This window comes from Ictalurus punctatus, chromosome 21 (assembly GCF_001660625.3).
Source record: "Ictalurus punctatus breed USDA103 chromosome 21, Coco_2.0, whole genome shotgun sequence".
NCBI classification, from domain to species: Eukaryota; Metazoa; Chordata; class Actinopteri; order Siluriformes; family Ictaluridae; genus Ictalurus; species Ictalurus punctatus.
In genome coordinates, this window is record NC_030436.2 from 3,221,037 (window position 1) to 3,247,853 (window position 26,817).

A 26,817-nucleotide genomic window follows, 5' to 3' on the forward strand; every position below is an offset into this window, starting at 1 on the left:
TATGGAGTCAGTACAAAAACATTTTAGATTTCCAAACATTAGTTTTCCAGCATAAAATTAAATGTTATGGAAAAATGTCAGTAAATTTATATGTCTGTAAAGAAACCAGCATATTAAGAGGTAAGAGACACTTTTCAGACGAAAATCATAATGAAGGCTGCTGGGTTTTGCTGCAAAAATAAGAAGAGAGTGTCAAAGTCTCCAGAAGAACTGTGGCTGGTTCTGCAAGATGCTCAATAAAACCTACAGCTCAATATAAAACTGCATTAATTCTACCTTCTTTTTTTTTTCTTTTTTTTTTTTTTTTAAAGCAAAGGGTTATCGCACCAAATATTGCATTTGTTTCATTTATTAATGTTAACTGTTCTTTATAGTATTTTTTATGGAGAATCATTTAATTTAATTATTTTTGAAGTCATCTTTGCTCTACAGTATTTCTTTGCAGGTGCCTAAGACTTTTGCACAGTACTGTGTATCAGTCTGGGAAGGGATACAAAGCAATATTTAATTCTCTGGTACTCCAAAGGACCACAGTGAGAGCCATTATCACCAAATGGAAAAACTCGGCAGAGTAATGAACCTTCCCTTCCTTATTCAGCAAGTCACAAAAGAGCCAAGGACAACATCAAAGGAACTACAGGCCTGGCTTGCATCATGAAAGGTTCATGACTCCACTATCAGAAAGACACGGCGCAAAAATGCCGTCCATGGAAGAGTGGCGAGGTGAAAACCACTGCTAACCCAGAAGAACATTAAGGCTCATCTGAATTTTGCCAAAACACACCTTGATGATCCTGAAACCTTTTGGGAGAATATTCTGTGGATTGATGAGTTCAAAGTGGAACTGTTTGGAAGACAGGGGTCCCATTTGTGTTCTTTCACAAAAAGAACATCATACCAACGGTCAAGCATGGTGGAGACAGTGTGATGGTGTGGGGATGCTTTGCTGCTTCAGGTCTGGGCAACTTGAATTTTGCTCTCTACAAGCAACTCAAGCACAACTGGATTATGCAGCAAGACAATGATCCATAGCATAAGAGTAAGTTCTAGTCTTAGAAGTAAGTGAAAGGTTGATCTCCAGTTATTGGAAGCATTTGGATGCGGTTATTGCTGCTAAATGTGGCTCAAACAGATTTTAAGCTTATGGGGGCAATTAGTTTTTCATATTGGTGATAGGTGTTGCATAACTTTTTATTCTTCCTGTGCTCTTGGAGGAATTTTTGAAGATCAGCCACTTCTGTGAAGGTTCACTACTGTACAGAGTTTTTCCATTCGGAGATAACTGCTCTCATTGTGGTTCTTTGGAGTCCTATAGCCTTTGAAATAGCTTTGTAACCCTTCCCAGACTGATGTATTTCAGTCAATTTTGCTTCAATAAATACAGTGGGGGAAATAAGTATTGAACATGTCAATTTTTTTTTCAGTAAATACATTTTCAATGAGGCTATTCACATGAAATGTTCACCAGATTTTGGTATTAACTCAAGAAATTCAAGGTCTTGGGAGAGCTCTTTGCTTTTACCCATCATGAGATGTTTCTTGTGTGACACCTTGGTAACAAAAAGCCTTTCTATAGACCATCAATTTACTAACCCAGCTGATATTCATTTGCACAGATAGATAATTACTTATGGATTTCAGCTGGTTCCTTGCCTTACCTTGCCTTGGAGAACTGCTTTTTTTTAGCCTGTTCAATACTTTTTTCCCCGTGTCATTCCACTTTACTACACATAACTTTATTTATGGACTTTAATGTTGTGAATTCTTTATATTTCCGGATTTCTTGAGTTAATACCGATGTCTGGTGAAAATTTCATGTGTATAACCTCATTGGAAATATATTTACTAAAAAAAAAAATGTTGACGCGTTCAATACTTATTTCCCCCACTGTAACTATTATTTAAAAAATTTATTCTGTGTTTACTCCGGTTTCCTTTCTTTTATCTTAGATTTTGTTTTGATTTCTAAAACAATTTAGTATGGCAAATATTTTTTCACAGCACTGTAAATACTTGTTCAATTTACATTCAATGAAATACAGTGTAACTAATTTGAGAAGTCATAATAAATATTTAATTCTTGCATAGCTGTTGCAATGCCAGGTTAAATATTACCAAATTGAATTAACAGTTTGGCTATAGATGAAATTGACATTTGATGAATTGACAATTTCCCCAAAACCTGAAATGTATCTCAAAAGTGGTGAACTTTTTGATTTTGTACTAGCGCTATGAAGCTAATGTAGCTAACACACAAGGGAAGATTAGAGGCTCCAGTTTAGTATCAGTTACCACTGGTTTAAAAAAGGCCATAAATGGGAAAAAAAATCACATCCTCTGAATCACTTCTGTCTGATGCTAACAATTCTTTGAATTTCATATGAGACTAGGTTCAAGTTACAGTAATGTGTTTGTGTTCCAGGGACTGTATCATGCTATGCTGCTTGAACAGTGGCACGAGTTTTGTGGCAGGATTCGCCATCTTCTCTGTATTAGGTTTCATGGCTTATGAACAGAACGTGCCGATTGAAGCTGTGGCTGAATCAGGTGAGTGTGACTGCCAGGAGCAGAGATCCATCATTCCAATGCCACCTCAGACCTGTTTTGCTTTAAGGCAAACAGGGCTTGAGTTAAGGGGGAAGTCAGACAATGCTGTCTCTCTGGTAAAAGAATTACAATTGCATTTATTATAATTCAACTAATATTTAAGACACCACATGCTGTCAAACCAAATAAGAGTGGTTTAAAGTACATGTGCACTAGTGGAGATGATACTAAATGAAATCAGGGTTGCCAGATTGACTCTCGACAAACTGTCTTAAACTGTGGCGGACTAAACAAACTAAATGATATCAGCACAATGTCAATTGTTTCCAGATTATTTGAACCCAGATGGATTAAAAAATAACTATACTTGGGAGACATGGTCTGGCAACCCCAATAGACACGACTGCATTTAATTGATTAGGCTATATTTGACCACACTGGCTCACAGTATCTATACTGCATCAGGTCAGTAATGACATGTTGCAAGCTTTCGATACTATATCACATGTTGTGCTTGTGTTGTTGGATTTAAGCGCTGTATTTGATACAATTGATTATAGTATTCTGTTACATCGGTTGGAAAATGTGGTGGGTATTCTGGGTGTCGGCCTGAAGTGGTTGGCCTCTTACCAGAAAGACAGAACCTTCTCAGTGAGCATTGGGAAGTTTTCGGCTCCTCTATTATGCGGTGTGCCCCAAGGGTCCATTTTAGGCCCTCTTCTTTTTTCACTTTATATGCTCCCCTTGGGTGCTATTTTTAAGAAATAAGATCTCCTACCACTGCTATGCTGATGATACACAATTTTATCTACCAGTTAAAACTGACAGTAGTTATCCTTTGGAAGTGCTTTGCGACTGTCTTGAGGAAATTAAATGTTGCATGGCAAATAAGTTTCTGCAATTAAACGAAAGCAAAAGTGAAGTTCTGATTTTAGGCCCCTCCAGGTCTCCATTTAGGCTCTGTTTCGGCCAGTGTTCAACCACATGTAAGAAATCTTGGGGTTAAATTTGTTTTTCCGGCAGTTTCTTTCATCTGAGATCGGTTGCGAAATTAAAACCGTTTCTGCCCCTGAAAGATTTGGAAACGCTCTCATAACAGCACGTCTGGATTTTGGAGATTTGTTGTGGTGATTTGTCCATTGAGCCACAAGAGCATTAGTGAGGTCAGGCACTGAGGAGGTCTAGCAAGCAGTGAGTTTTACAGTTCATCCCAAAGGTGTTCACTGGGGTTGAGGTCAGGGCTCAGTACAAGCTAGTTCTTCCACTCTAACATTGGCAAACCATATCTTCATGGAGCTTGTTTTGTGCACAGGGGCATTGTTATGCTAGAACAGGTTTGGCCCTGTTTGGCCACACAACTCTGTGCTTCAACCTTTGGTGCAACAGTTTGGGGAAGAACCACATATGGGTGTGATGGTCAGGTGTCCTCATAATTTTGGCCATATCATGGATGTAGTGTGTAGGATGTACAGTATATTTATCATCTAGAAAGCATGTTACTATCTCTTTTTCCATTTCATGACACCCCTGCTTGATTAATACTCAGAATGTTATTCATATTCATCCAAAAACCATGTGCTCATACTCATTCTGGAAAAACAATGGTATAGCTGCATCCTTACTAAAAAATAGATCCCAGGTTCATGAAACTGAAGTGAGCTGAATGTGGAAAATGTCACGGGTGTATGAATTATGCAGGGATTCTGAAGTGGGTGTGTGTACTTCAAGTATAACTATTCTGTTAGTACTATATACCCTGTTATGCTATATTTTCATAATAATATTTAATAGTAAGATTCATATTATTCTGGAAATAGGGTAATAGTACATCTGTTGTTAGACATTTGTTGGTATCTGTCATTTAATTAATAACAACAACAACAGCAGCAATAATAATAATACATTGTATGGGGGGAAATGTCCACACCACCAGTGTGTAGCATCCACCTGGACGATGCGACGTAACCATATTGCAACAGAACACCCACCAAACACCACCTAAAGTTAACAATTGTCAACAGCTACAACTTTTAAGGCTAAAGGGACAGTTCAGGCAAAAAATGCAATGTGGCCAGCTTTTTAGTTATTCACTGGACCCATGCTGATGCATTATACAGTTTACTTCATTTCAGTTCAGGTTTTTTGTATAGCGCTTTTAACAGTGGACATTGTCTCAAAGCAGCTTTACAGAAATATATAAATTCAGGATATTCAGATTTTAAATGTATGAATTGATCCCTATGAATTTATCCCTAATGAGCAAGCCAGAGGCGACTGTGGCAAGGAAAAACTCCCTGAGACCATATGAGGAAGAAACCTTGAGAGGAACCAGACTCAAAAGGGAAACCTTCCTCAAATGGGTAACAACAGAGAGTGCAATTATATATAAGTAAATCTCTTCTATAAATGTGCTAATACTACATGGTCAAATAGTGCAGTTGTGTAACCAGAAAAATTCATTACAGTTTTTACACGAAGTCTGTTTTGTTGAACTTCTCCACTGATCGCTGATGGAGACAGTGCAAAACTGTTTGTGGCGATTGCAGTCGTAAAGTTATCATAGCATAACTGTTCATATGAATTGAGGTTCAAAGCCATCTTATGGTTTTTAAGTGCTGCCATCCTCAGTAATCTCAGTGATCTTTAGGCTGCACCATGTTGGGTCATCCTCAGCAGCAGCATGTGACTTCCAATTTATGAGAACTCCAGCTAGAAGTACTGCGTCAGGATCAGGCAGGTCTGGAGAGCAGAAGGGGTGAGGATGACTGGCATCTCAGAAGTATCATGTGTAGCTCAACAGAAAGAGAGACGGAGAGAGAAGGAAAGAGAGGGAGAGATTATTAGGTATGCTTAATGTCCCATAAAGGTTAAGGACAATGCATGAGTGCAAGCAGGTACTCTGGCAAGACTAGCTATGATAGCATAACTAAAAGGGAGAGCCAGAAGGTAACATAGATATGAGGGCACCTTGGGACATAAGGCAGATAGCCACTCCATCATCAACAAACCTGGGTGAACGTGTGGAAATGGGGGGGGGGGGTGACAGCATCCCAACATCCTAGTTCACCACAACACTTTATGCCTCTGAGCCCTCTAGATCTGCTCTTTACCTAAGAAAAAAACTATTCACCAAAAGCTTAACTAAACAAATATGTTTTCAGCCTGGACTTAAACAATGACACTGTGTCTGAGTCCCGAACACTAATTGGAAGGCTGTTCCATAACTGTGGGGTTTTGTAAGAGAAAGCTCTTCCCCCTGCTGTAGCCTTCACTATTCAAGGTACCAACAAATAGCCTGCACCTTTTGATCGAAGTAGGCGTGGCGGATCATAAAAGACCAAAAGTTTGCTCAGGTACTGTGGCTATTCATTGCTTTATAAGTCGATAGTAGTATTCTATAATAAATGTGAAATTTTACTGGGAGCCAATGCAGTGTAGATAAGATCGGGGTGATGTGGTCAAATGTTCTGGTTCTAGTAAGGACTCTTGCAGTTGCATTCTGGACTAACTGGAGTTTCTTTATGCTCCTACTGGAACATCCAGACAGTAAGACATTATAATAATCCAACTTAGAGGTGACGAAAGCGTGAACTAATTTTTCTGCATCATGTAGTGACATTATATTTCTTATCTTAGCAATACTTAATTTACCAGGGACTCGTGCAGTAAACACCAAAGAAAATGTGAGTACCGTTGTTGCCTTCTAGGACATACATGCTGTTTTTAGTTTGCAGTGTATACATATTGTGCCTCTACATATAGTGTCTACACCACCTCCTTTTATAACAAGCACTTGTTAAAGAAAAAGTCCACCTAGAATGACTTATCATATCAGTCTTTATAATCGATCTACTTTATGATTAAATACAGAGTTGATTTTTTTGGGAGTTGAACCTTTTATCAGCAAGTTGTTCTAGTTTCCTTTTGCTCTTCGGACCACAATGCTTTCAAGTAACTGTTGATACTTGCACCAGTGGGAATTTATCTCTACCTAAACAAAGCAACGCAGCAGCGCTTTAGTCCTTTACTCTGTCCAGTCCTCCGCCCTCATCATCTGTACATATTGCTTAAACAGATCAGCTTTCAAAGCTTTGACTTTCATTCTAATACTGTCATCAACACCATCGTGAAGGTTATCATAATCTGACCATTATCACTTTAGTTTGTTTGAGAATGAAACTCTCATATTAAACACCACTGTAACTTAAGCTACAGAGTCACACAAGATGATAACTACAGCATCAACTAAAAATTAGCACCAGCATTACTAAGCACCTCAGATATATCAATGTAAACATATTGTTTCAGGGTGGATTTTTCTTCCTTTCTTTTTAAGTCTAAAAGGGGGGAGAATAAAAATGTGACTGATAAAGCGAGAAAAAAATTGAGTAGAAAATGTGGAATTAAAAAAAGAAAGAAAGGAAGGAAGTCTTTATATATCATGTATACTTGCAGTAGAGTTAAAGACCTTTACAATGCCCCTAGAGCAGATACGGCCTTGAATAAGCACCAATAGTGGCTTGAACCACAACCTTCTGATCAGTAAACCGGAGGCTAACCACAGAGCCACCACTGCAGTTTATAGTATACATTGCTCAAAACATGAAATTCAGGGTTAATAGCATGAGTACAACAAATTGCCATACAGCTGCACTGGATTTAATAATGTCTGACCACAGTGAACATCTCTGGACAAAAGTACGCCTATGGTCAAGATTATATGTGTCGATAAATTCATGAAACAGTCTTTAAACTCAGCTCATACTGTACATAAAGTTATTCTGTGGTCGTATTAAATACTGAATGTTTATGAATACTGTTATTAGCTTAGAATTACACTATACACTTCTCACTGTGGAGGGCACAGACTTTGCAGAAGGTAGGGCATAGTCATGACCATTTCAGTACAGACCACGCATATTTTCTTATCATCTATTTCAGGACCAGGTCTGGCTTTTATTGCATATCCAAAAGCTGTGACCATGATGCCATGGTCTCCTCTGTGGGCATGCCTCTTCTTCATGATGCTCATCTTCCTCGGCCTGGACAGTCAAGTAATAAAACTCTCCACCAATTAAAATGAAATTAAATCAGATAATAAATATAATCTAGCTTTGTATATATAATGTATTGTATTTATAATTGGTAACATAGTTATATTATCTCCCTGCAGTATTGTATTTCCTACCATTATGTTCTATTTGGGTCAAAACAACACATTGAATTTTTTTTTTTTTTTTTTTTTTTTAATTAAAAATGAAACGATACTGTAGCATGGAAAAGATACTATCAAAAGTAATATTTAAATGACACAGATTTTGGCCAAAACCAAAAAATCTAATAACTGCATAAGCATGCATATACTTATAATCGAATGAAGAATGGCATTAAATATTTATACTGTTGTGTAGTTTGTGTGTGTAGAGAGTCTTGTGACTGCCGTGGTGGACATGTACCCCAAAACCTTCAGAGTGGGATTCCGTCGAGAGCTCCTGATCCTAGGGATGTCTGTGGCTTCTTTTATTTTGGGTCTAACCATGTTGACAGAGGTAAGAAAAATAGAAAAACAATGCATTTGTATACTTTATGAAATGTGCAGTATATGCTATTTTGAGCACCATTGGATTCTCAATCCATGTCCACTCTGAGCCCTTCCTCATACACAAGTGCACATGTCCAAATGCATAGCATTGTTCACAGAAATTGTGTTAAAAAATTGTGCTAAACTCTTTTTAAATGGCATGCAGTGTCTGTTGTGCAAAGTAGTGAAACAAATTTAAAGTCATGTTTAAACATCTGTTCATTGTGCTTGTAGTTCTAATATACAATATTTGGTCATACACTCGGGCACACAGTGGCTTAGTGTTTAGCACGTTCGGGGTTGGGGTTTCGATTCCCGCCGCTGCACACTGTGTACGGAGTTTGCATGTTTTCCCCGTGCTGCGGGGGTTTCCTCCGGGTACTCCAGTTTCCTCACCCCCCAAAGACATGCGTGGTAGGCTGATTGGCGTGTCCAAAGTGTCCGTAGTGTATCAATGGGTGTGTGAATGTGTACCCTGCCTATTGCCCGATGCTCCCTGGGATAGGCTCCAGGTTCCCAATGACCCTGAAGGATAAGCAATATAGAAAATGGATGGATGGTCATACACTTTGGCAAATACATAGCTATACAGACACAGCTACCAAAACAACCTACAACTAGCAAATCATCTATAATAATATAATGTAATTGTAGATTGTAACTCTCTTACTGAGTATTTTAAATATGAAAAAATTCCCTTAGTTTGCCCAAAATTTTGTATTCATTAAAACAAAGAAGTAACCAGATGTAAAGCATCTACAGGTAGAACCCCAATTCCAAAAAAGTTGGGACATTATAGAAAATGCAAATAAAAAGAGGAGTGATTTTTAAATGTACTTTGACGTGTACTGAAACAAAAGTGCAGCAGAAGAAATGCATAATGAATGAAATTCCGTTTGCTAAACTTAACCAACTGCTGTCTTCAGCACCCAAACGCTTAATGCGTATTATTAAAAGAAAAGGTGATGTCACACAGTGGTAAACAGTCGACTGTCCCAACTTTTTTGGAGTGTGTTGCAATCATCAGATTAGAAATGAGTATATATTTTCAAAAATAAATTAAATTCACAAAGTAAAACATCAAATAATGTGTTTTCAATATTGTACAGGGTGAATTGAGTTTTCAAATGACTTTTTTTTCTTTTCTTTTTTTTCTTTTTCTTTTTTTTTTTTTTTTTTTTTTTTGCATTTTCCATACTGTCCCAGTTGGGGTTGTACAGCAGGAAAGAGACAACTGTAATGTGCAGATAAGATCTACAGTGCTGTGATTTCTTCTGTTTTTGTGTATTACGCATACTAAATTCTTTCAGAAATGAAAACAAAATCTAAGAGAAAACAAAGGAAACCTGAGGAAACACTCAGAAAAATACACAAAAAAATACAGTTTTTTAAATTATAATATTTATTTAATGAAGCAAAAAAGTTATCCAATGCCAAATAGGCCTGTGTGAAAATGTATTTGCCCCCATAGTCTCTAATTCCTCAAATCTATGAAACTGCATTCATAATGGGGTTCAGCTGGACTAGACGCAACCAGGCCTAATAACTACCTTCCAAACTTCCCCCAAGAGCACAGCTACTACTCATCTAGAAATTCACAAAAGAGCCAAGAGCAACATTAAAGGACCTACAGGCCTCTCTTGCATCATGAAAGGTCACTGTTCATGACTCCACTATCAGAAAGACACTGGGGGAAAAATGGCATCCATGGAAGAGTGGCGAGGTGAAAACCACTGATAATCCAGAAGAACATTAAGGCTCATCAGAGTTTTGCCAAAAGACGGCTTGATGATCCTCAAACCTTTTGGAAGAATATTCTATGGATTGATGAGTTGAAAGTGGAACTGTTTGGAAGACAGGAGTCCCATTACATCTGGTGTAAACCAAACACAGAATTCCACAAAAAGATCATCATAGCTATGGTCAAGCATGGTGGTGGAAGTGTGACGGTGTGGGGATGCTTTGCTGCTTCAGGGCCTGGGCAACTTGCAGTAATTGAGGGAAACATGAATTCTGCTCTCTACCACAAAATTCTAAAGGAGAATGTCTGATCTTAATTAAATGCCCGTAAGTTGAACTTAAGCATAACTGGATTATGCAGCAAGACAATGATCCAAAGCATCGGAATAAGTCCTAGTCCTAGAAGTAAGTGAAAGAATGATCTGCAGTTATCGGAAGCATTTCGTTGCAATTATTGCTGCTAAAGGTGGGACAACCAGATTTTAAGTTTAAGGGTTGGTTAGTTGGTGACAGGTGTTGGATAACGTTTTTTTTGTTTGTTTGTTTTTTTTGCTTCAATAAAAAAATTAATAAATAAAAACTGTATTGTGTGTTTACTCAGGTTGCCTTTGTTTTATGTTGTATTTTGTTTGAAGATCTAAAACTAACCAGTATGAGAGACGCACAAAAACAGAAGAAATCAGGATAGTGGCATATACTTTCTCACAATACTGAACGTCTGTGCTTCACAATTGTGATGTCTGAAAACTTAACCTTCAGGACACTGTGTGTTTTTTTTTTTAATCCAGTTAAGCTCTGCCACACATAACACGGTTCATGAAATAATCATTAAGTCACTTGATGAAACAAATCAGGTGTGACAGTGATTGAGGAAATTGCCACTGTCAATGGCAAAAGGGTCAAAAGAGGTGTTTGGAAGCATTTGCAAAATACTTGACAGAAAATCGTGAAACATAAACAGGTGTTAGTAATACATATGGTATGGTACTTTGTACATAATGGGATATAATGTTAGCTTCAGGGTTATGGTTCTGTTATTTGTAATCTATGACCTTATCGTGAGCAGACCAGGATTTCTGGTTTATTGGAATTTATGAGACGGAAGTTTCTATTGATTTTCAATATTTGTGTCTGTGCTGCTAAATCTGTTAAGAATAGTTGTATATATCATCAGCTTATACACTGGGGTTCAAAAGTCTGAGACCACATTCAAAATCTGGGATTTTTTTTCATTTAAAGTTGGAAAGAGAAGAACATGTTAGAATTTTGGAAAACTTTAAACCAATAAACAAAATGTTCAATATCTTGAATATTAAGTATTATATGCCAGTTAGTTCCGGTCCACTAATTTTATTGGCCAAGCATTCTTTTTATTGAATTAAGTGAAGCATAAACAAATAACCAAAACAAGACTACATGGACTCTAGACCAGAAACAATCCATAACATGGGCGGCACATGACAAACATCAAATGACAAAAGCCTGACAAAGAAACCCAAGCCAGCAGAACTTAAATAGGGTGTTAATAAGGCATAACAAGACAGGTGAGGGTGATTAGTGAGGGATGTGACAAGCACATGTGATATACAGGGGCTGAAGTTTATGTATCACTCCGTCTGTGTTCACCCCATAAAATCCCACTTCCTGGTTCAAAAATGTTATGTCATTCTGATCCAACATAGTGGTGTAGCAGTAGCATGCTGCAGCCTCTCCGGATCCAAAATGATGCTAGTTTTGTCTCTTAGCTCGACTTTTACAGCACATGGACAATGGAGCAACTGGTGTTCATGTCAACCATCGCCAGACACTGTTAAAATACAGAAATCATACAACAACCAACCTGCATGGTGATCTGCTGGAGAAGCTGCGAGATTTCGGAGTGTTGCGTGGACTAGGCCCCCAGTCTATGGCGTCAGCTGATGCCGGTGGCCAAGGGAGGGGACATCGTAAGCGGTGTGCGAGGAAGCAGAAGCGCGGCAAAAGGGCCGACGTCCATGCTTGGCTAAAAACAAACCCTGGTCGGCCCGCTCTCCCGTCCATCCTGCTCTCCAATGTCTGCTCTCTGGACAGTAAATTCGACTACATCCGACTCCAGCAGGCAACACAATGTGAGTTTAGAGACTGCTGCGTATTTGTTTTCATGGAGACGTGACTCAGCAACAGAGTTACATACGCCGCCATTCAGCTAGAAGGCCTCGCGTTGTTTCATGCCGTCATAAATGCAGCTCTGTGCAGTAAGGCTCGCGGTGGTGGCTTGTGTGTTTACATCAGCACTGAATGGTGCAAGAAGTCGGTGCTAGTCTCTTGTTACTGCTCATCACTGGTGGAGTTTGTGACTGTTAGATGCAGACCTTTTTACTTACACGGGATTTCGCCACTGTTCTTATAATCTGAGTATACATTCCCCCAGTGCTAATGCTAAGAAGGCTCTCTGTGAGCTGTCTGGGGCTATTAGCGAACTGCAGAACATAAACCCCAATAGACTCTTTATTATTGCCAGAGATTTCAACCATGTGAATCTTAAATCAGTGCTCCCTAAATTCCATAAGCATGTGGACTTTGCAATGAGATGGGTGACACACTGGATCTTGTTTACACAAACATCTCTGGTGCGTACCGGGCACAGCCCCGCCCCCACCTCATTTACTCGGACCACGTCTTTGTTATGTTAATACCAGCATACAGACCGCTCGTTAGATTCTCCAAACTGGTTCTGAAGCAAGTGAAACCCTGCAGGAGCCATCTCTGCTCTTCAAGACTGTTTTGAGCCCACTGATTGGAACATGTTCATGGAGGCTGCAACTGACAGTGACTCCACAAACGTATGCGGTGTCAGTGACCAGCTACATCAGCAAGTGCATGGATGATGTCACTGACTCCAAGACCATCACCACACACAGAAAACTGTGGATGACCGCGGCGGTGCATGCACTGCAGAGGACCCGAGACTCCCCCTTCAGGGCAGGTGACAAGCGGCCTTAAGGACAACGAAACCCAAACTGTCCCGGGCCATCAGAGAGGCAAAGCGCATACATGCCCAGAAATTCCACAGTCACTTCATGGACAGCGGCGACACGCTGCGCATGTGGCAGGGCATTCAGGCCATCAGCAACTATAGAACATCACCCACCAGTGATGCCTCCCTTCCAGATGCGCTGAACAATTCTACGCTCGGTTTGAGGCGCAAAATTATGTGATTGCAAGGAAGACCACCCCTCCTACCAACTACCAGGTGCTGTGTCTAACCATGGTTGATGTGAGGAAAACTCTACACAGAGTCAACCCACGGAAAGCCGTTGGACCAGAAAAAATTCCTGGCAAAGTGCTCAGAGGATATGTTCACACTGACATCAACATCTTCTTGAGCAGAACCATCGTTCGAACGTGCTTCAAGGCCACCACCATTGTCCCCGTGCCGAAGAAGTCTTCAGTTTCCTGCCTCAATGACTACTGTCCCGATGCACTCACACCCATCATCATGGAGTGCTTCGAGAGGCTCGTCATGACGCACATCAAGACCCTGCTGCCCCCCTCACTGTACCCCCTGCAATTCGTGCATCCTCCCAACCATTCAACAGATGATGCCATCACCACCACCCTACATCTGGCCAAAAAGGACACATACATTCGAATACTGTTCATAGACTTCAGTTTAGCATTCAAACCAATCATTCCTCAACCCCTGATTGGAAAGCTGAACCTACTGGGCCTGAGCACCTCCATCTGCAACTGGATCCTAGACTTCCTGACTGGGAGACCTCAGTCAGTCCGGATCGGGACCAGCATCTCCAGCACCACCACACTGAACGAGGGGGGCCCCCCAGGGCTGTGTGCTCAGTCCACTGCTGTTCACTCTGTTGACTCACGACTGTGTAGCGATGCACAGCTCGAATCACATCATCAAGTTTGCAGATGACACAACCATGGTGGGTCTCATCAGCAAGAACGACGAGTCCGCATACAGAGAGGAGGTGCAGCGGCTAATGGACTGGTGCAGAGCCAACAACCTGTCTCTGAATGTGGACAAAACAAAAGAAACGGGGAAAAAAAGTTATAAAAAAATACATCTAAAGGATCAGCTATGGCTAATTTTTACGTTTGATCATGAACCCGTGTTCACATGATTTAGTTAACTCTGTGGGCTTAAAAGTTATACAGGTTTAGAACAAAAAGGTGTGTGCATTTCTTCGTTACAATTTCATTTCTGGGTAAGCTCTACACTATAATTTCTAAATAAGCATAGTTTATTATTATACATCTATTTGTAAATGCACCAGTGTGAAGGCATTTTTAAATATAATTCCGCCCTTACAAGCAAAAATCTACTTTCACTTGTGGCAACGAGCGTTGTCTGCAGGTGCGTCCATACTTTCCTGTATGATTTTGGTATTTAAATAGCCTCTGTGCACAATAATCTATTAAGAAGTCAGCTATAACGAGTGCCCTCGGATTGTGCCAAGTGCATGTGTGTGTCCCCTTAAGACGATCGTGGATTATTCAGAAACGCGGCACTTCACAGTCGTGAGTCGTTACATGCATCAGGTAAATGACAGGAGACATCGGGATACCAAAAGAGGAAAGAAAAACATGAAAAAGAGGAAAGAGCAAGACGGGGAAGACAGCTAATCACCCAGTTTTTCAAAAAATACGGGGATTTATGTTCCCTGTTCTGTGCTACGATTCTGAAGCTAGCCCGTATGAAGCTGTTATAATGAACATCAAATAGAAATTCTATCAGTTGCTCACCCAGATGTTTATCCTTGGAAGTTGGAACACAATATATCCAAGAACGTATGTTTTCCCATGCAATCGAGCAATAGTAATCTGCTTTAATTGTCCCGAGTGAGTTTATCAGAGAAGAGTTGTAATGATGTCCGATTCGCAAGTGAATCGTTTGTTCGAGTTGGTTCATTTCAATGAATTGGAGAATCCCATTGACGATGAATCCAGTCTGAATGATTCATTCACGAATAGAACCGATTTGATTCTCGAGTTCAACTCACTGATTCAATGATCCTGTCACTGTTTTAGCTCATTTCCACATTTCTTTCTGGAGCTGCTGGTGCGTGAAACTTATTATCCACTCAGTCCATCCATCCATCTTCTATACCGCTTTATCCTTTTCAGGGTCACGGGGAACCTGGAGCCTATCCCAGGGAGCATCGGGCACAAGGCAGGGTACACCCTGGACAGGGTACCAGTCCATCGCAGGGCACAATCACACACACACTCACACACCCATTCATACACTACGGACACTTTAGACACGCCAGTCAGCCTACCATGCATGTCTTTGGACTGGGGGAGAAAACCGGAGTACCCGGAGGAAACCCCCGCAGCACGGGGAGAACATGCAAACTCCACACACACAGGACCACGGTGGGAATCGAACCCCCGACCCTGGAGGTGTTATCCACTCAGTGAATAATAATAATTATAATAATAATAATAATAATAATAATAATAATAATAATAACAATAATAATAATTTTATAGTCTCTTATTGAATATGCAATAATTGTTATGCTTATTAATAATGATTGTATTTACACGTGGTAATAAGAAAATATAATTGGAGGGTGGGGACTTGGGGCCCGGAGTACAGATTAGCCAGGGGCCCAGAAACCCTTGCGGCGCCCCTGGTTGTCTGTATCGACTCTAGTGAAGTGTAACTACACTTTTGAATGTTTGGTTCCCTCCGCCATTGTCACTCTATATATTAAGCGGGAGCTTTCGTGTTTCTGTGTGACAACCTTCGCGCACGAGAGATCTCACTATGGATTCCGAATAACGAAAATGCAAACGAATGTCCTAATATTATCGCAAATTAGAAATGGTTGGTGAGATTAAATGTGCGAGATAACATTTATTTAGCAATAATAAATAGGAAATATATTTTCTTAATTTCTCCAGTAGCGAAAGCAGAACCCATAGCATCAGAGCTTATCGATACTAAAGTCTTTCATAATTTAGCACCAGGGCCAGTTTAATAAAGGGTTTCGGTACCCATCCCTAGATGGGTAGAAGTCATAAAATAAAAATCTATAACAAAGTTATACCAAAAAAAATGATGCATAGTACTGTACATCACGTGCTTGTCAAAGAACATTGATTTTTCTTGTATAGAAGCTGCTGGAAATAAACTGTATATGCACATAGAATTGAACATATAGATGTGATCTGTAGAAAGGGCTAGTGCATGATGTCGGTGATTTTATTTGATTTGATCTTATTTTAACAGTATTCTGTTTTCTTCTCTTGTCAGGGTGGAATGTATGTGTTCCAGTTGTTTGATTCCTATGCAGCCAGTGGGATGTGTTTGCTTTTTGTGGCCATCTTTGAGTCCATCTGCATCGGCTGGGTCTATGGTAAAGACTTCTTCCACTTTAATATTTCATATTTAATATTTCATACTGTAGGCCCATCACATTGATAAAAGCAAGAGCCTTATGTATTCTTATGCCCTTTTTCCATAAATGATTAATATTGACAGGAAGTAAGAATGTAGCATTTATCTTAAGGCATGGCACTATAGAGATTGACTGGCTTAAATCTGTGCTCTAATCACAATGTTTACAATATAGCCGCACTGCACATTTGTGTTGGGGCCCAGGAAGCCTCAATGAAAAACCCATGCCCTGCCACTCCTTAAAGCAAATGCACATTGTATGTCGAAGGAGAGGTTTATATGTGTAGCTGCCCTGACACCTGCTGGAATGTGATATGTATTGCAAATATTAAGACATTTTTGCAGAACTTCGACTGTATCCATAAACGAACCAGAGTTTCATATTATATAAGAAACTATTAGCTGTGTATGCAGTGTGTGTGATCATTCTGAACAGTGGTGACAGATTACATCATGTTCTTTTGATGCCATTTTCAGGCAGTGACAAGTTTTATTTGAACATTGAGGACATGATTGGGTATAAGCCCATATTTTTCATCAAGTGGTGCTGGATGATCCTCACCCCTGGCATTTGTTCCGTAAGTTGTTTTACATAATTTTTAGCACTGATATCCATATTTGTTCCATATTATGATATTTCTTCTATATTTCCCCCCGTTATTCATTTTGAAATGTATGCACACCTTCTGCTTCATTTTACCACAGCACAGGTGATTTGTCAAATCTGATGGGTCAGAAGTTGTTGATTAATTTTCTATGCCAGCACTTTGAACAATATTTCTGGCTGGAAGGCAAATTGCAGGTTTATACAGTATTAATGCGCTCATCTAAGATCGAAATGGATTAAAAAGTGTGTCGTTATTAAACAAGTACGAGTTATGTGGAAGGAGACATTTATTTAACATTTATAGAAGGAGTCTCCAGTATCAGAGTTTAATAACAGTAAGTACACTTTTCACCACAGGAAAGTCTTCAAGTCTGAGAAGTGTGTGATTTCATAAGAGTGTTTTTTTAAATTATTATTTATTGCCTTATAACTTTATTTTAACTTAAAGAGAGAGAAAAAGAGGCTGGTGAGAGAGCAACCATTTGTAGCCACTATAAATACAAGTGATAATAGAAACAGATTGGTTTTTGAGGACGTTTCACAAATTTAAATGTAACTGTATAAACAGATAATAAATATGAGGTGTCTTTTTAAATGAATTACAAAATGTAATCACTGGCAAACTGCTGAGGTATAAGAAGAATTATGTATAGGACGATTATTTTTCCTGTAACAGCACATCCTGTCGTGTTGTATTCCTTGAATATGAACCAATACAAATAATGATCTCTGTTTGGCAAAAAGAAATTGTATGCAATTAACGAAAAAAAAAATTAATTAATTTCTTTCTTTTAGGGAATTTTCCTCTTCTTCTTGATCAAGTACAAGCCCCTGAAATACAACAATGTGTACACGTATCCAGACTGGGGTTATGGCATTGGATGGACGATGGCAATGTCCTCAATGATCTGCATCCCTTTGGGCATTATAGTTCAGATCTGGAAAACAGAAGGAACCTTCATGGAGGTAATTTTTCACTTTGACCCTTGCCTTCCCGGCAGGTCGTCGCCATATTGTGAGCAAAACTATGTTATGTACACAGCTTCTGTGTGTATGCAGGTACTCATGCGATATAAATTTGGAAAGCTAAGATTCTTGTGATTCGCTTGATATAAATCGTTTCAAGATAAATTGACGAAATGGAGGTAACTCACATATGAAGCCTCATAAAAGTCCACTGATCCATAACATAATCATTTACACTGGCAAAGGTCCAAACAATATAATTATGTAAAAATATTTAGTCTAAAACACATTTTACATCAGTAGCTACCCACGGACTGTTACTGGATCATCTCGAATTACCGGCAGATAATTTTTCATATATTCTCCGTTTCACATGTTTCTCTCTAACTTCAGCTCGTGCGTGAATAACACTTATCGGTAGATTTGAAAATGGCCATTGGACCCTGCCCTTTCGATTGACACCTCATTTGAACCAATAGGATCTTCCACGTCCTGTCCATAGCCTTCAATAGCCAATGAGATTCCGTGCTGAAGGAAAGTGCCTTCCCCCTTTCCTTTGTGAAAAGCTCGAGCCTATTACAACTGACTGTGTCGATGACTGGCCCATCGTATAACCAACGAAATGAAAATTATGATATGCTGCTTCACGGGTGAGTTTCAACACTTCAATTTAAAAGTCCCCGCGTAAAGCTGTGTAAACAGTAGTGAAAAAGTTCAATTATATTACGATATAAATTCAGTTATGTTATGTTTCAACAACAAATGCATTAAATAATACCTTTTAATATAATACTGCAGTACCTACCCTAAAAATGTAAAATAAATAAAAATAAAAAGGCACCTAGTTGCATATAATTCTGCTTAAACTGTAACTTTCAAAAACTTTCAAATCTATTCTCCAGCACTGTGTTATTAAAATTTCCCAGCATTTAGTATCTGAGCGAACAATCTGGCAACCCTGGCTAAGAACATTATTACCTATAGATATATTGTAGCTACAGATAGAAGGCTTTTATAAAGGTGGAGATTGTTAACAGTACCTGTAATCTTATTTTTATGCCATTTAAACACATTTAATCTTCACCTGCTGAACAGCAGAAGTGTTATTACGAAGTAGTTGTTAAGGCCTAAAATTGTGTATAGAAGTGATTTTAGAGCACTCTTATGAACTGTGTGTTTCAAACCACAGGGGAAAATTGTAACAGTGTGTATATATATATATATTTCAGTTTTGTTTATAATATATCCTGTGTTATGGTTTAGTTTAGGATCAGGGTGTTGGAAAACAAATATTCAAAAAGGTCTCAAACTTCCATTATAGCCTTTCATTTGAGTTTGTTTGAGATCAAGATTTCCTTTTTGTGCCCTTTTTGTGAAAGCTCACTCACCTTCCACTATGTGAACTGTCAGCACTTCTCATAACAATAACAGGGCCAGATTCTTAGATAAATTATTTTGAGAAACTTTTAGTTGACTAGGCCTGACAGGCCAAAGATGCAATTTGCTCCAAACAGCAGGGTTGGAAAGATATTCTGAGCACAATGCAGACTTGATGCCGTGCTGCATGTGTAACTCTTTGGCCTTGTCTGACCCGATTGTGCCACATCTTATTGATAGAGTGAGCTACAAAATGTCACATGAGCTTGGTTGTTGCCTACTGTGTTTGAGATGTGCAATTCGGATTTTGCCAGCTAGCCATGGCTGAATTAGTTTGGCATTTACCCCAAGACATTTTGTCTACATTTAATTTAATGTCATTTTATTTAATTTAATCTTGCTTCATCAATGTAGAAACAATTATGATTGTAAAATTAAATGCAGACGGGATTTACAGCACTCTGAGTTTATTTTTAAAAAGTCAGGGAAATATTATGTTGCAATTTTCAATTATTCTAACAAAAATTAAGCACAATCATGCAATTAAGATTTTTATTGTCTACTTAGAGTTTTAGCATCGACTTTATTTCCATAAGGGGTGATCTTCAAAATAATAGCTAAGACAAATTTATTTTAACTTTTATTTATTTTAGTTTCAGATTTTCAGTGGGTCAGAAGTTTACTTACACTTTTTATTTGAATTTGGTGGCATTGCCTTTTAATTGCATAACTTGAATCAAACTATTTGGGTAGCCTTCCATAAGCTTCTCACAATACTTTGGTGGAGTGTTTGCCCATTCGTCCTGACAGAGCAGGTGTACAGTTATGGGGAAAAGAAAAGTACATACTCCTTCAATTCTATGATTTTGTTTATCAGGGCCTAAATAACAATTGTGTGGTCCTTACCAACTGCTATGAACAAACAGATAACCTCAGCTGACAACAAAACCATACAACAGATTTCAATATGTAGTCACTTTTTTCCACAAATAGCAAACATTTTCCCAACATTCATGAACCAGGTGGGGAAAAGATAAGTACACCCTATAATTCAGTAACATTTTCTGTCGGAGTCTTTCCCATCATTTTGGAGAAATTTTGGTCCACTCTTCGGTACAATATGGCTCATTTTCATTGACGTTTGAGGGCATTCGTTTATGCACAGCTCTCTTAAAGATCCTGCCACAGCATCTCAATGGGGTCTGTACTTAGCCTTGGCCATTCCAACACCTTGAATTTTTCTTTTTTTTAGCCATTCAGATATCAATTTACTGGTCTCCTTGGGATCATTGTCCTGTTGCGTGACCCAATTTCGGCTCAACTTAAGCTGCTGGACAGATGACCTCATATTTGTCTCAAGAATATTCTGGTGGAGTCATCATTGTCTCATTCATCATTGTCTCAATTATTGCAAGTTTCCCACCTCCTGTGGCTGCAAAACAAGCCCTAATCATCACCTCTCCACATCCATGTTTGGTAGATAGTATGAGATGTTTGTGGTGATATGCTGTGTTTGGTTTTTGCCAATCATGGCATTGTGCATGATGACCAAACATCTCCAGCTTGGTCTAATCAATCCAAGGGACTTTTTTGATTTGTTTAGATGCAGTTTTGCAAACCTAATTTGTGTTGCCATATTCTTTTTGGAGAGAAGGACTTTTTCCTAGCCACCCTTCCAGGAAAGCTAGGCTTTTTCAGTCGTTTATAGATTGTACTGTCATGAACATAGACATTTAATGTGCTTACAGAGGTCTGTAGGTCACATGATGTAGCTCTTGGGTTTTTCTTTATATTTCTTAGCATTAAATGGTCTGATCTTGGACTGAATTTGCTGGGACACTCCTGGGAAGATTGGCAACTGTCTTGAAGGCTCTCCATTTGTAAACAGTTCTTCTCACTGTAGAATGGTGAATTTCAAGTTGTTTGGAAATGGCCTTATTACACTTCCCAGATTGACGAGCAACAACAATTGCTTCTCTGGCTGCATCATTGCATGGATTGCTACATCATGGCTGATGTAGTTTCTTCTTGGCATGATGTAGACACACACCTGCGTGTTCACAACACAAAACTGCCAAAAGTTCTGGTTTTGTGATTTATTAATAAAAATCTTTAGCATTTCATTAGTATTGCAGTACCTTGTTGCTTATTACTCTATTAATGGTTGTGGAAGTAGGATGGGTGTACTTACTTCTTCCCACCTGGTTTCTGAAAGTTGATTTACTTTTTTGGTAAGAACAAAATATTGAAATGTGTTCTGTTTTTTTTTTTTTTGTTGCCATCTGAGGTTATTTATTTGTTTATGGAAGTTGGCGAGGACCACACAATTGTTCTTTAGGGCCAAATAAATAAAAACGTAGAATTGAAGGAGGTTGTACTTTCTTTTTCCCATGACTGTAATTCAGTATGTTTTGTGCGCCTCTTTGGACACACACTCTCAGTTTAGTCCACCAATTTTCTATGGGATTCTGTGGCATTTTGTTAAAACTTTGGAGGCATGCTTAAAATCATTGTCCTTCTGGAAGACACGACCTGGTTGCAGGTCTTGAGGTGCAGGTCTTGAGGAGTATTTCTACATATTCCTCCTTCCTCAATATGCCATTGTTTTTCTGAAGTGCACCAGTCCCTTTTCCAGTAAAACACCCACACATGATGCTGCCACCCCAGTGTTTCACAGTTGGAATGGTGTTCTTCGATTTAAAAGCATCATCTTTCTTCCTCCATACATGGAGCTGATCATTATGGCCAAACAGTTCAATATTCGTTTCATCAATAACTGCAACTGAACATATCCGGTAACTGTTAACCAGTCCCGCACATCGACTTGGAGGAATTGTAGCCCATTCCTTATTACAGAACACCTTCAACTGCGATGTTGGTGGGTTTCCTTAAATGAACTGCTTGCTTAAGGTCCTTGCACAAACTTTTTTATGGATTAAGGTCAGGACTTTGACTTTGCCATTCCAAAATATTATTATTTTTTAGCCATTTTTTGACAGATTGACTTGTGTGCTTTTGGTCTTTATCTTGCTGGATGACCCACTTTCTCTTGAGATTCAAATCACAGACAGATTTCCTGATATTTTCCTGTAGAATTCACTTGTATACTTCAGAATTCACTGTTCCATCAATGGTGACGAGCTGTCCCGGCCGAGATGCAGCAAAACAGGCCTAAAACATGATACTACCACCACCATGTTTCACGGATGGGATGCAGTATTTTCCTTTCTCCAAAGTATGCAGTATTTTCCTTTCTCTTTGGTCTCATTTGTCAATTGACATTTTCCCAATAGCCTTCTGGGTTGTCCATGTGATGGTTAGCAGACTGCAGAAGGGCAGCAATGTTATTTTTTGGAGAGCAGTGCCTTTCTCCTTGCAACCCTACCATGCACACCATTTGTTGTTCAGTGTTCTAATTGTAGACTCATGAACATAAACATTAGCCAATCTAAAAGAGGTCTTTAGTTGCTTAGAAGTTACCCTGGGTTCCTTTGAGACCTCATGGACTATTACACATCTTGTATGCTCTTGGAGTGATCTTTGTTGGTTGACCGCTCCTGAGGAGGGTAACAGTGGTCTTGAATTTCCTCCATTTGTACACATCCATCTGTCTGACTGTGGATTGGTGGAGTCCAAACTCTTTAGACATGTTTTTTTTTTTTTTTTTTAAAAAAAAAAACCTTTTCCTGCCTTATGAGCATCAACAACTCTTTTTCTGAGGTTTCACAAACATGTGTTGTGAAGATCAGACTCTGATAGATCCTTGATCTTTAAATAAAACAGGGCGCTCACTCACGCTTGATTGTCATGCCATTGATTGAAAACACCTGAGTCTAAATTCACCTTCAAATTAACTGCTAATCCTAGAGGTTCACATACAGTATCTCACAAAAGTCAGTACACCCCTCACATTTTTGTAAATATTTGATAACTTTTCATGTGACAACACTAAAGAAATGACACTTTGCTACAATGTAAAGTAGTGAGTGTACAGCTTGTGTAACAGTGTAAATTTGCTGTCCCCTCAAAATAACTCAACACACAGACATTAATGTCTAAACCGCTGGCAACAAAAGTGAGTACACCCCTAAGTGAAAATGTCCACATTGGGCCCAATTAGCCATTTTCCCTCCCCGGTGTGATGTGACTTGTTAGTGTTACATGGTCTCAGGTGTGAATGGGGAGCAGGTATGTTAAATTTGGTGTCAGCGCTCTCACACTCCCTCATACTGGTCACTGGAAGTTCAACATGGCACCTCATGGCAAAGAACTCTCTGAGGATCTGAAAAAAAGAATTGTTGCTCTACATAAAGATGGCCTAGGCTATAAGAAGATTGCCGAGACCCTGACACTGAGCTGCAGCACGGTGGCCAAGACCATACAGCGGTATAACAGGACAGGTTCCACTCAGAACAGGACTCGCCATGGTCGACCAAGTTGAGTGCACATGCTCAGCGTCATATCCAGAGGTTGTGTTTGGGAAATAGACGCATGAGTGCTGCCAGCATTGCTGCAGAGGTTGAAGGGGTGGGGGGTCAGCCTGTCAGTGCTCAGACCATACGTCGCACGCTGCATCAAATTTGTCTGCATGGCTGTCATCACAGAAGGAAGCCTCTTCAAAGATGATGCACAAGAAAGCCCACAAACAGTTCGCTGAAGACGAGCAGACTAAGGACATGGATTACTGGAACCATGTCCTGTGGTCTGATGAGACCAAGATAAACTTATTTGGTTCAGATGGTGTCAAGCATGTGTGGCGGCAACCAGGTGAGGAGTACAAAGACAAGTGTGTCTTGCCTACAGTCAAGCATGGTGGTGGGACTGTCATGGTCTGGGGCTGCATGAGTGCTGCCGGCACTAGGGAGCTACAGTTCATTGAGGGAACCATGAATGCCAACATGTACGGTGACATACTGAAGCAGAGCATGATCAGTATGCAGTATTCCAGCATGATAACGACCCCAAACACACCAGTAAAGACGACCACTGCCTTGCTAAAGAGGCTGAGGTTGAAGGTGATGGACTGGCCAAGCATGTCTCCAGACCTAAACCCTATTGAGCATCTGTGGGGCATCCTCAAACGGAAGGTGGAGGAGCATAAGGTCTCTAACATCCACCAGCTCCGTGATGTCGTCATGGAGGAGTGGAAGAGGACTCCAGTGACAACCTGTGAAGCTCTGGTGAACTCTATGTCCAAGAGGGTTAAGGCAGTGCTGGAAAATAATGGTGGCCACATAAAATATTGACACTTTGGGCTCAATTTGGACATTTTCACTTAGGGGTGTACTCACTTTTGTTGCCAGCGGTTTATACATTAATGGCTGTCTGTTGTGTTATCTTGAGGGGACAGCAAATTTACACTGTTATACACGCTGTACACTCACTACTTTATATTGTAGCAAAGTGTCATTTCTTCAGTGTTGTCACATGAAAAGATATCATCAAATATTTACAAAAATGTGACGGGTGTACTCACTTTTGTGAAATACTGTACTTTTGCCACTCGCAGTGTGAAAATCTGATGTTTTTGGTCATATTTATGTGTAAAATTCTAAAGGGTTCACAGACATTTAAGCACCACTGTATCCAAAGGAACTAACTGGGTTTGAGCTAGAATGACTATCGTAATGACTTCTGCTGAGCTTTATAAATTATCCCTTAATACAAAAATTCAACAAATGACCTTACTAGCATTTATCCTCATAGGGTGAGGTAACCAATTGTCTTACTGTGTTGGATCTATTAATAATTTTAGAGAATCAAGAAGCTGACCACCCCGAGCCCCGATCTGAGGATGAGAGGCCACCTCAGTGCAAAGAGTCCCTACGCCATCAATGATGCTGATGCTAAAATGAGGGTGGACGGCAAACTCTCCACCATTACGGAGAAGGAGACACATTTCTAAACCTGTACCTACCGAGACACGGTCACAGCCACCAAGACTGGAAAGGAAAAGAACTTAAAGCTTGCCTCGATTTTTGGTGAAGAGAAAATGATTATCACATTCATAGTCTTGCCCTTTTTGCACAAATAATTAACACATCCATTTCAAGTTAACTTCACGATAAAAAAAAGTCTCATACGCAAGTTTTTAAAAAAATCTAGACTGTTAAAGGTGATCTTGTACTTTGTGTATTTTCGTGACACTAGTGATTACCGTACCTAGAGTGAAGCCAAGGTAAAAATGTGCTGTAAAGTGTTTCTGCATTTTGAATCTTGGCAATGGCATTATTCTCTACAGAATGTTCCTAATGTGTAGAACCATTTTATGACCATTCCAAATGTTACAGGTATGTTTGTAGAGGATTCTTTATTTGATGGATAAAAATGATGGTACATTTGGTTGGCATTAGCCTCCTCGCAGGGCGAGCATGACTTAGCACACACAGTGTCCATGTCATTTTATACAGCATGGACTCAATACCACTTCACAACGGTTAAACTGAGTTTAATCCAAGGTGACAGACTGAACACAATTCATCATTATTGTGCTTTCTGAACTTTTTTTTTTTTAGATAGCCAGCTTGACCTCTAATGCTGTAGTAGGCACTTCACACTCTCAGTGTTATAAAAATAGCCTCAACAGACTGGTAATGGCTCAAGGGCAGTTGTTCAGGTTTTTTTTTTGTTTGTTTGTTTGTTTGTTTGTTTGTTTGTTTTGTTTTTTTGAAGAAGTACGAGATTAAGGTCAGGTTTTTTTGCAGTGCACATTCACTATATGGATACCATTATAGATAAATGTGGCTTATAATTGTTGGTTCTGTGTTATGTAAGATTGGCCCTTAAGATAGGAAAAGATTAAAGGTAAGTAGGATTTAACAGGGATATGCAGTAAAAGGGATTAATTGAGTCCTCATGTTTTGGACTGGCTAACACACTTGCTGCTATTATCACTTTTACCACCTGATTTATAGAGTGAAATGTGCCCTTAAATTGCTAGTTGCAATTAGACTGACCTAATATGCTAAATATATTTATAATACTATGATGATCGATTTAGCTAGATTATTTAATGTGATTATTTAATGTGATTAAACCAAGTGTTGATTAAGAAAGAGAACTGACAAGAGTGTTATTATCAGGGCACCCAGCTACTTTGATACTGTAGATGTCCGGTTGTCTTGGATACACTGTGAACCCTGTGCACATGCATGTGATTTTTGGTATGGTCTAATTCATCATGACACTGTCACCTCTGTTTGTGCAAGTAAACTGTTTTACTGTTTTAATAGCCTAACTTTTGAGATTGATGTATATTTTTACATTTTGTTAGGGTATTTTTTGTGTGTACTATTTCTTGAGATGAACAAAAAAAAAAAAAAAAAAAGAAAGAAAAAAGAAAACATGTTTATTGGATGACTTTTGATATGCCATTCAACATGGTGTTTTAGAGATTATAATGCAAATGTTATATGTGCTGTTTACACAGATTTTGGTATTCACAGGACATAAGAATGATCTGCTTACTCATTTTTAAAAATAAACTTTAAAAGAAATGTTTCTCTTTTGCCATTTTTGTCATAACATTAATATAAACGTAACATTTAACATTAAGAAATGATCTCCATAATTGATGTATCATGGTGTATT

General features: G+C 39.1%; 1 protein-coding gene across 1 annotated transcript in view; it reads left to right on the plus strand.

Annotated features, from left to right (window-relative positions):
* The window catches only part of slc6a11b (solute carrier family 6 member 11b), a 43,113-nt gene extending 16,543 nt beyond the window's left edge, over positions 1–26,570 (plus strand). The window contains exons 9-15 of the mRNA XM_017451164.3: positions 2,423–2,547; positions 7,489–7,601; positions 7,959–8,096; positions 16,134–16,236; positions 16,755–16,855; positions 17,680–17,850; positions 24,983–26,570. Coding sequence (XP_017306653.2) covers positions 2,423–2,547; positions 7,489–7,601; positions 7,959–8,096; positions 16,134–16,236; positions 16,755–16,855; positions 17,680–17,850; positions 24,983–25,132 — 901 coding nt within the window. The 3' untranslated portion in view covers positions 25,133–26,570. The remainder of the gene's footprint in view (positions 1–2,422; positions 2,548–7,488; positions 7,602–7,958; positions 8,097–16,133; positions 16,237–16,754; positions 16,856–17,679; positions 17,851–24,982) is intronic.
* The last annotated feature ends 247 nt before the right edge of the window (positions 26,571–26,817 follow it).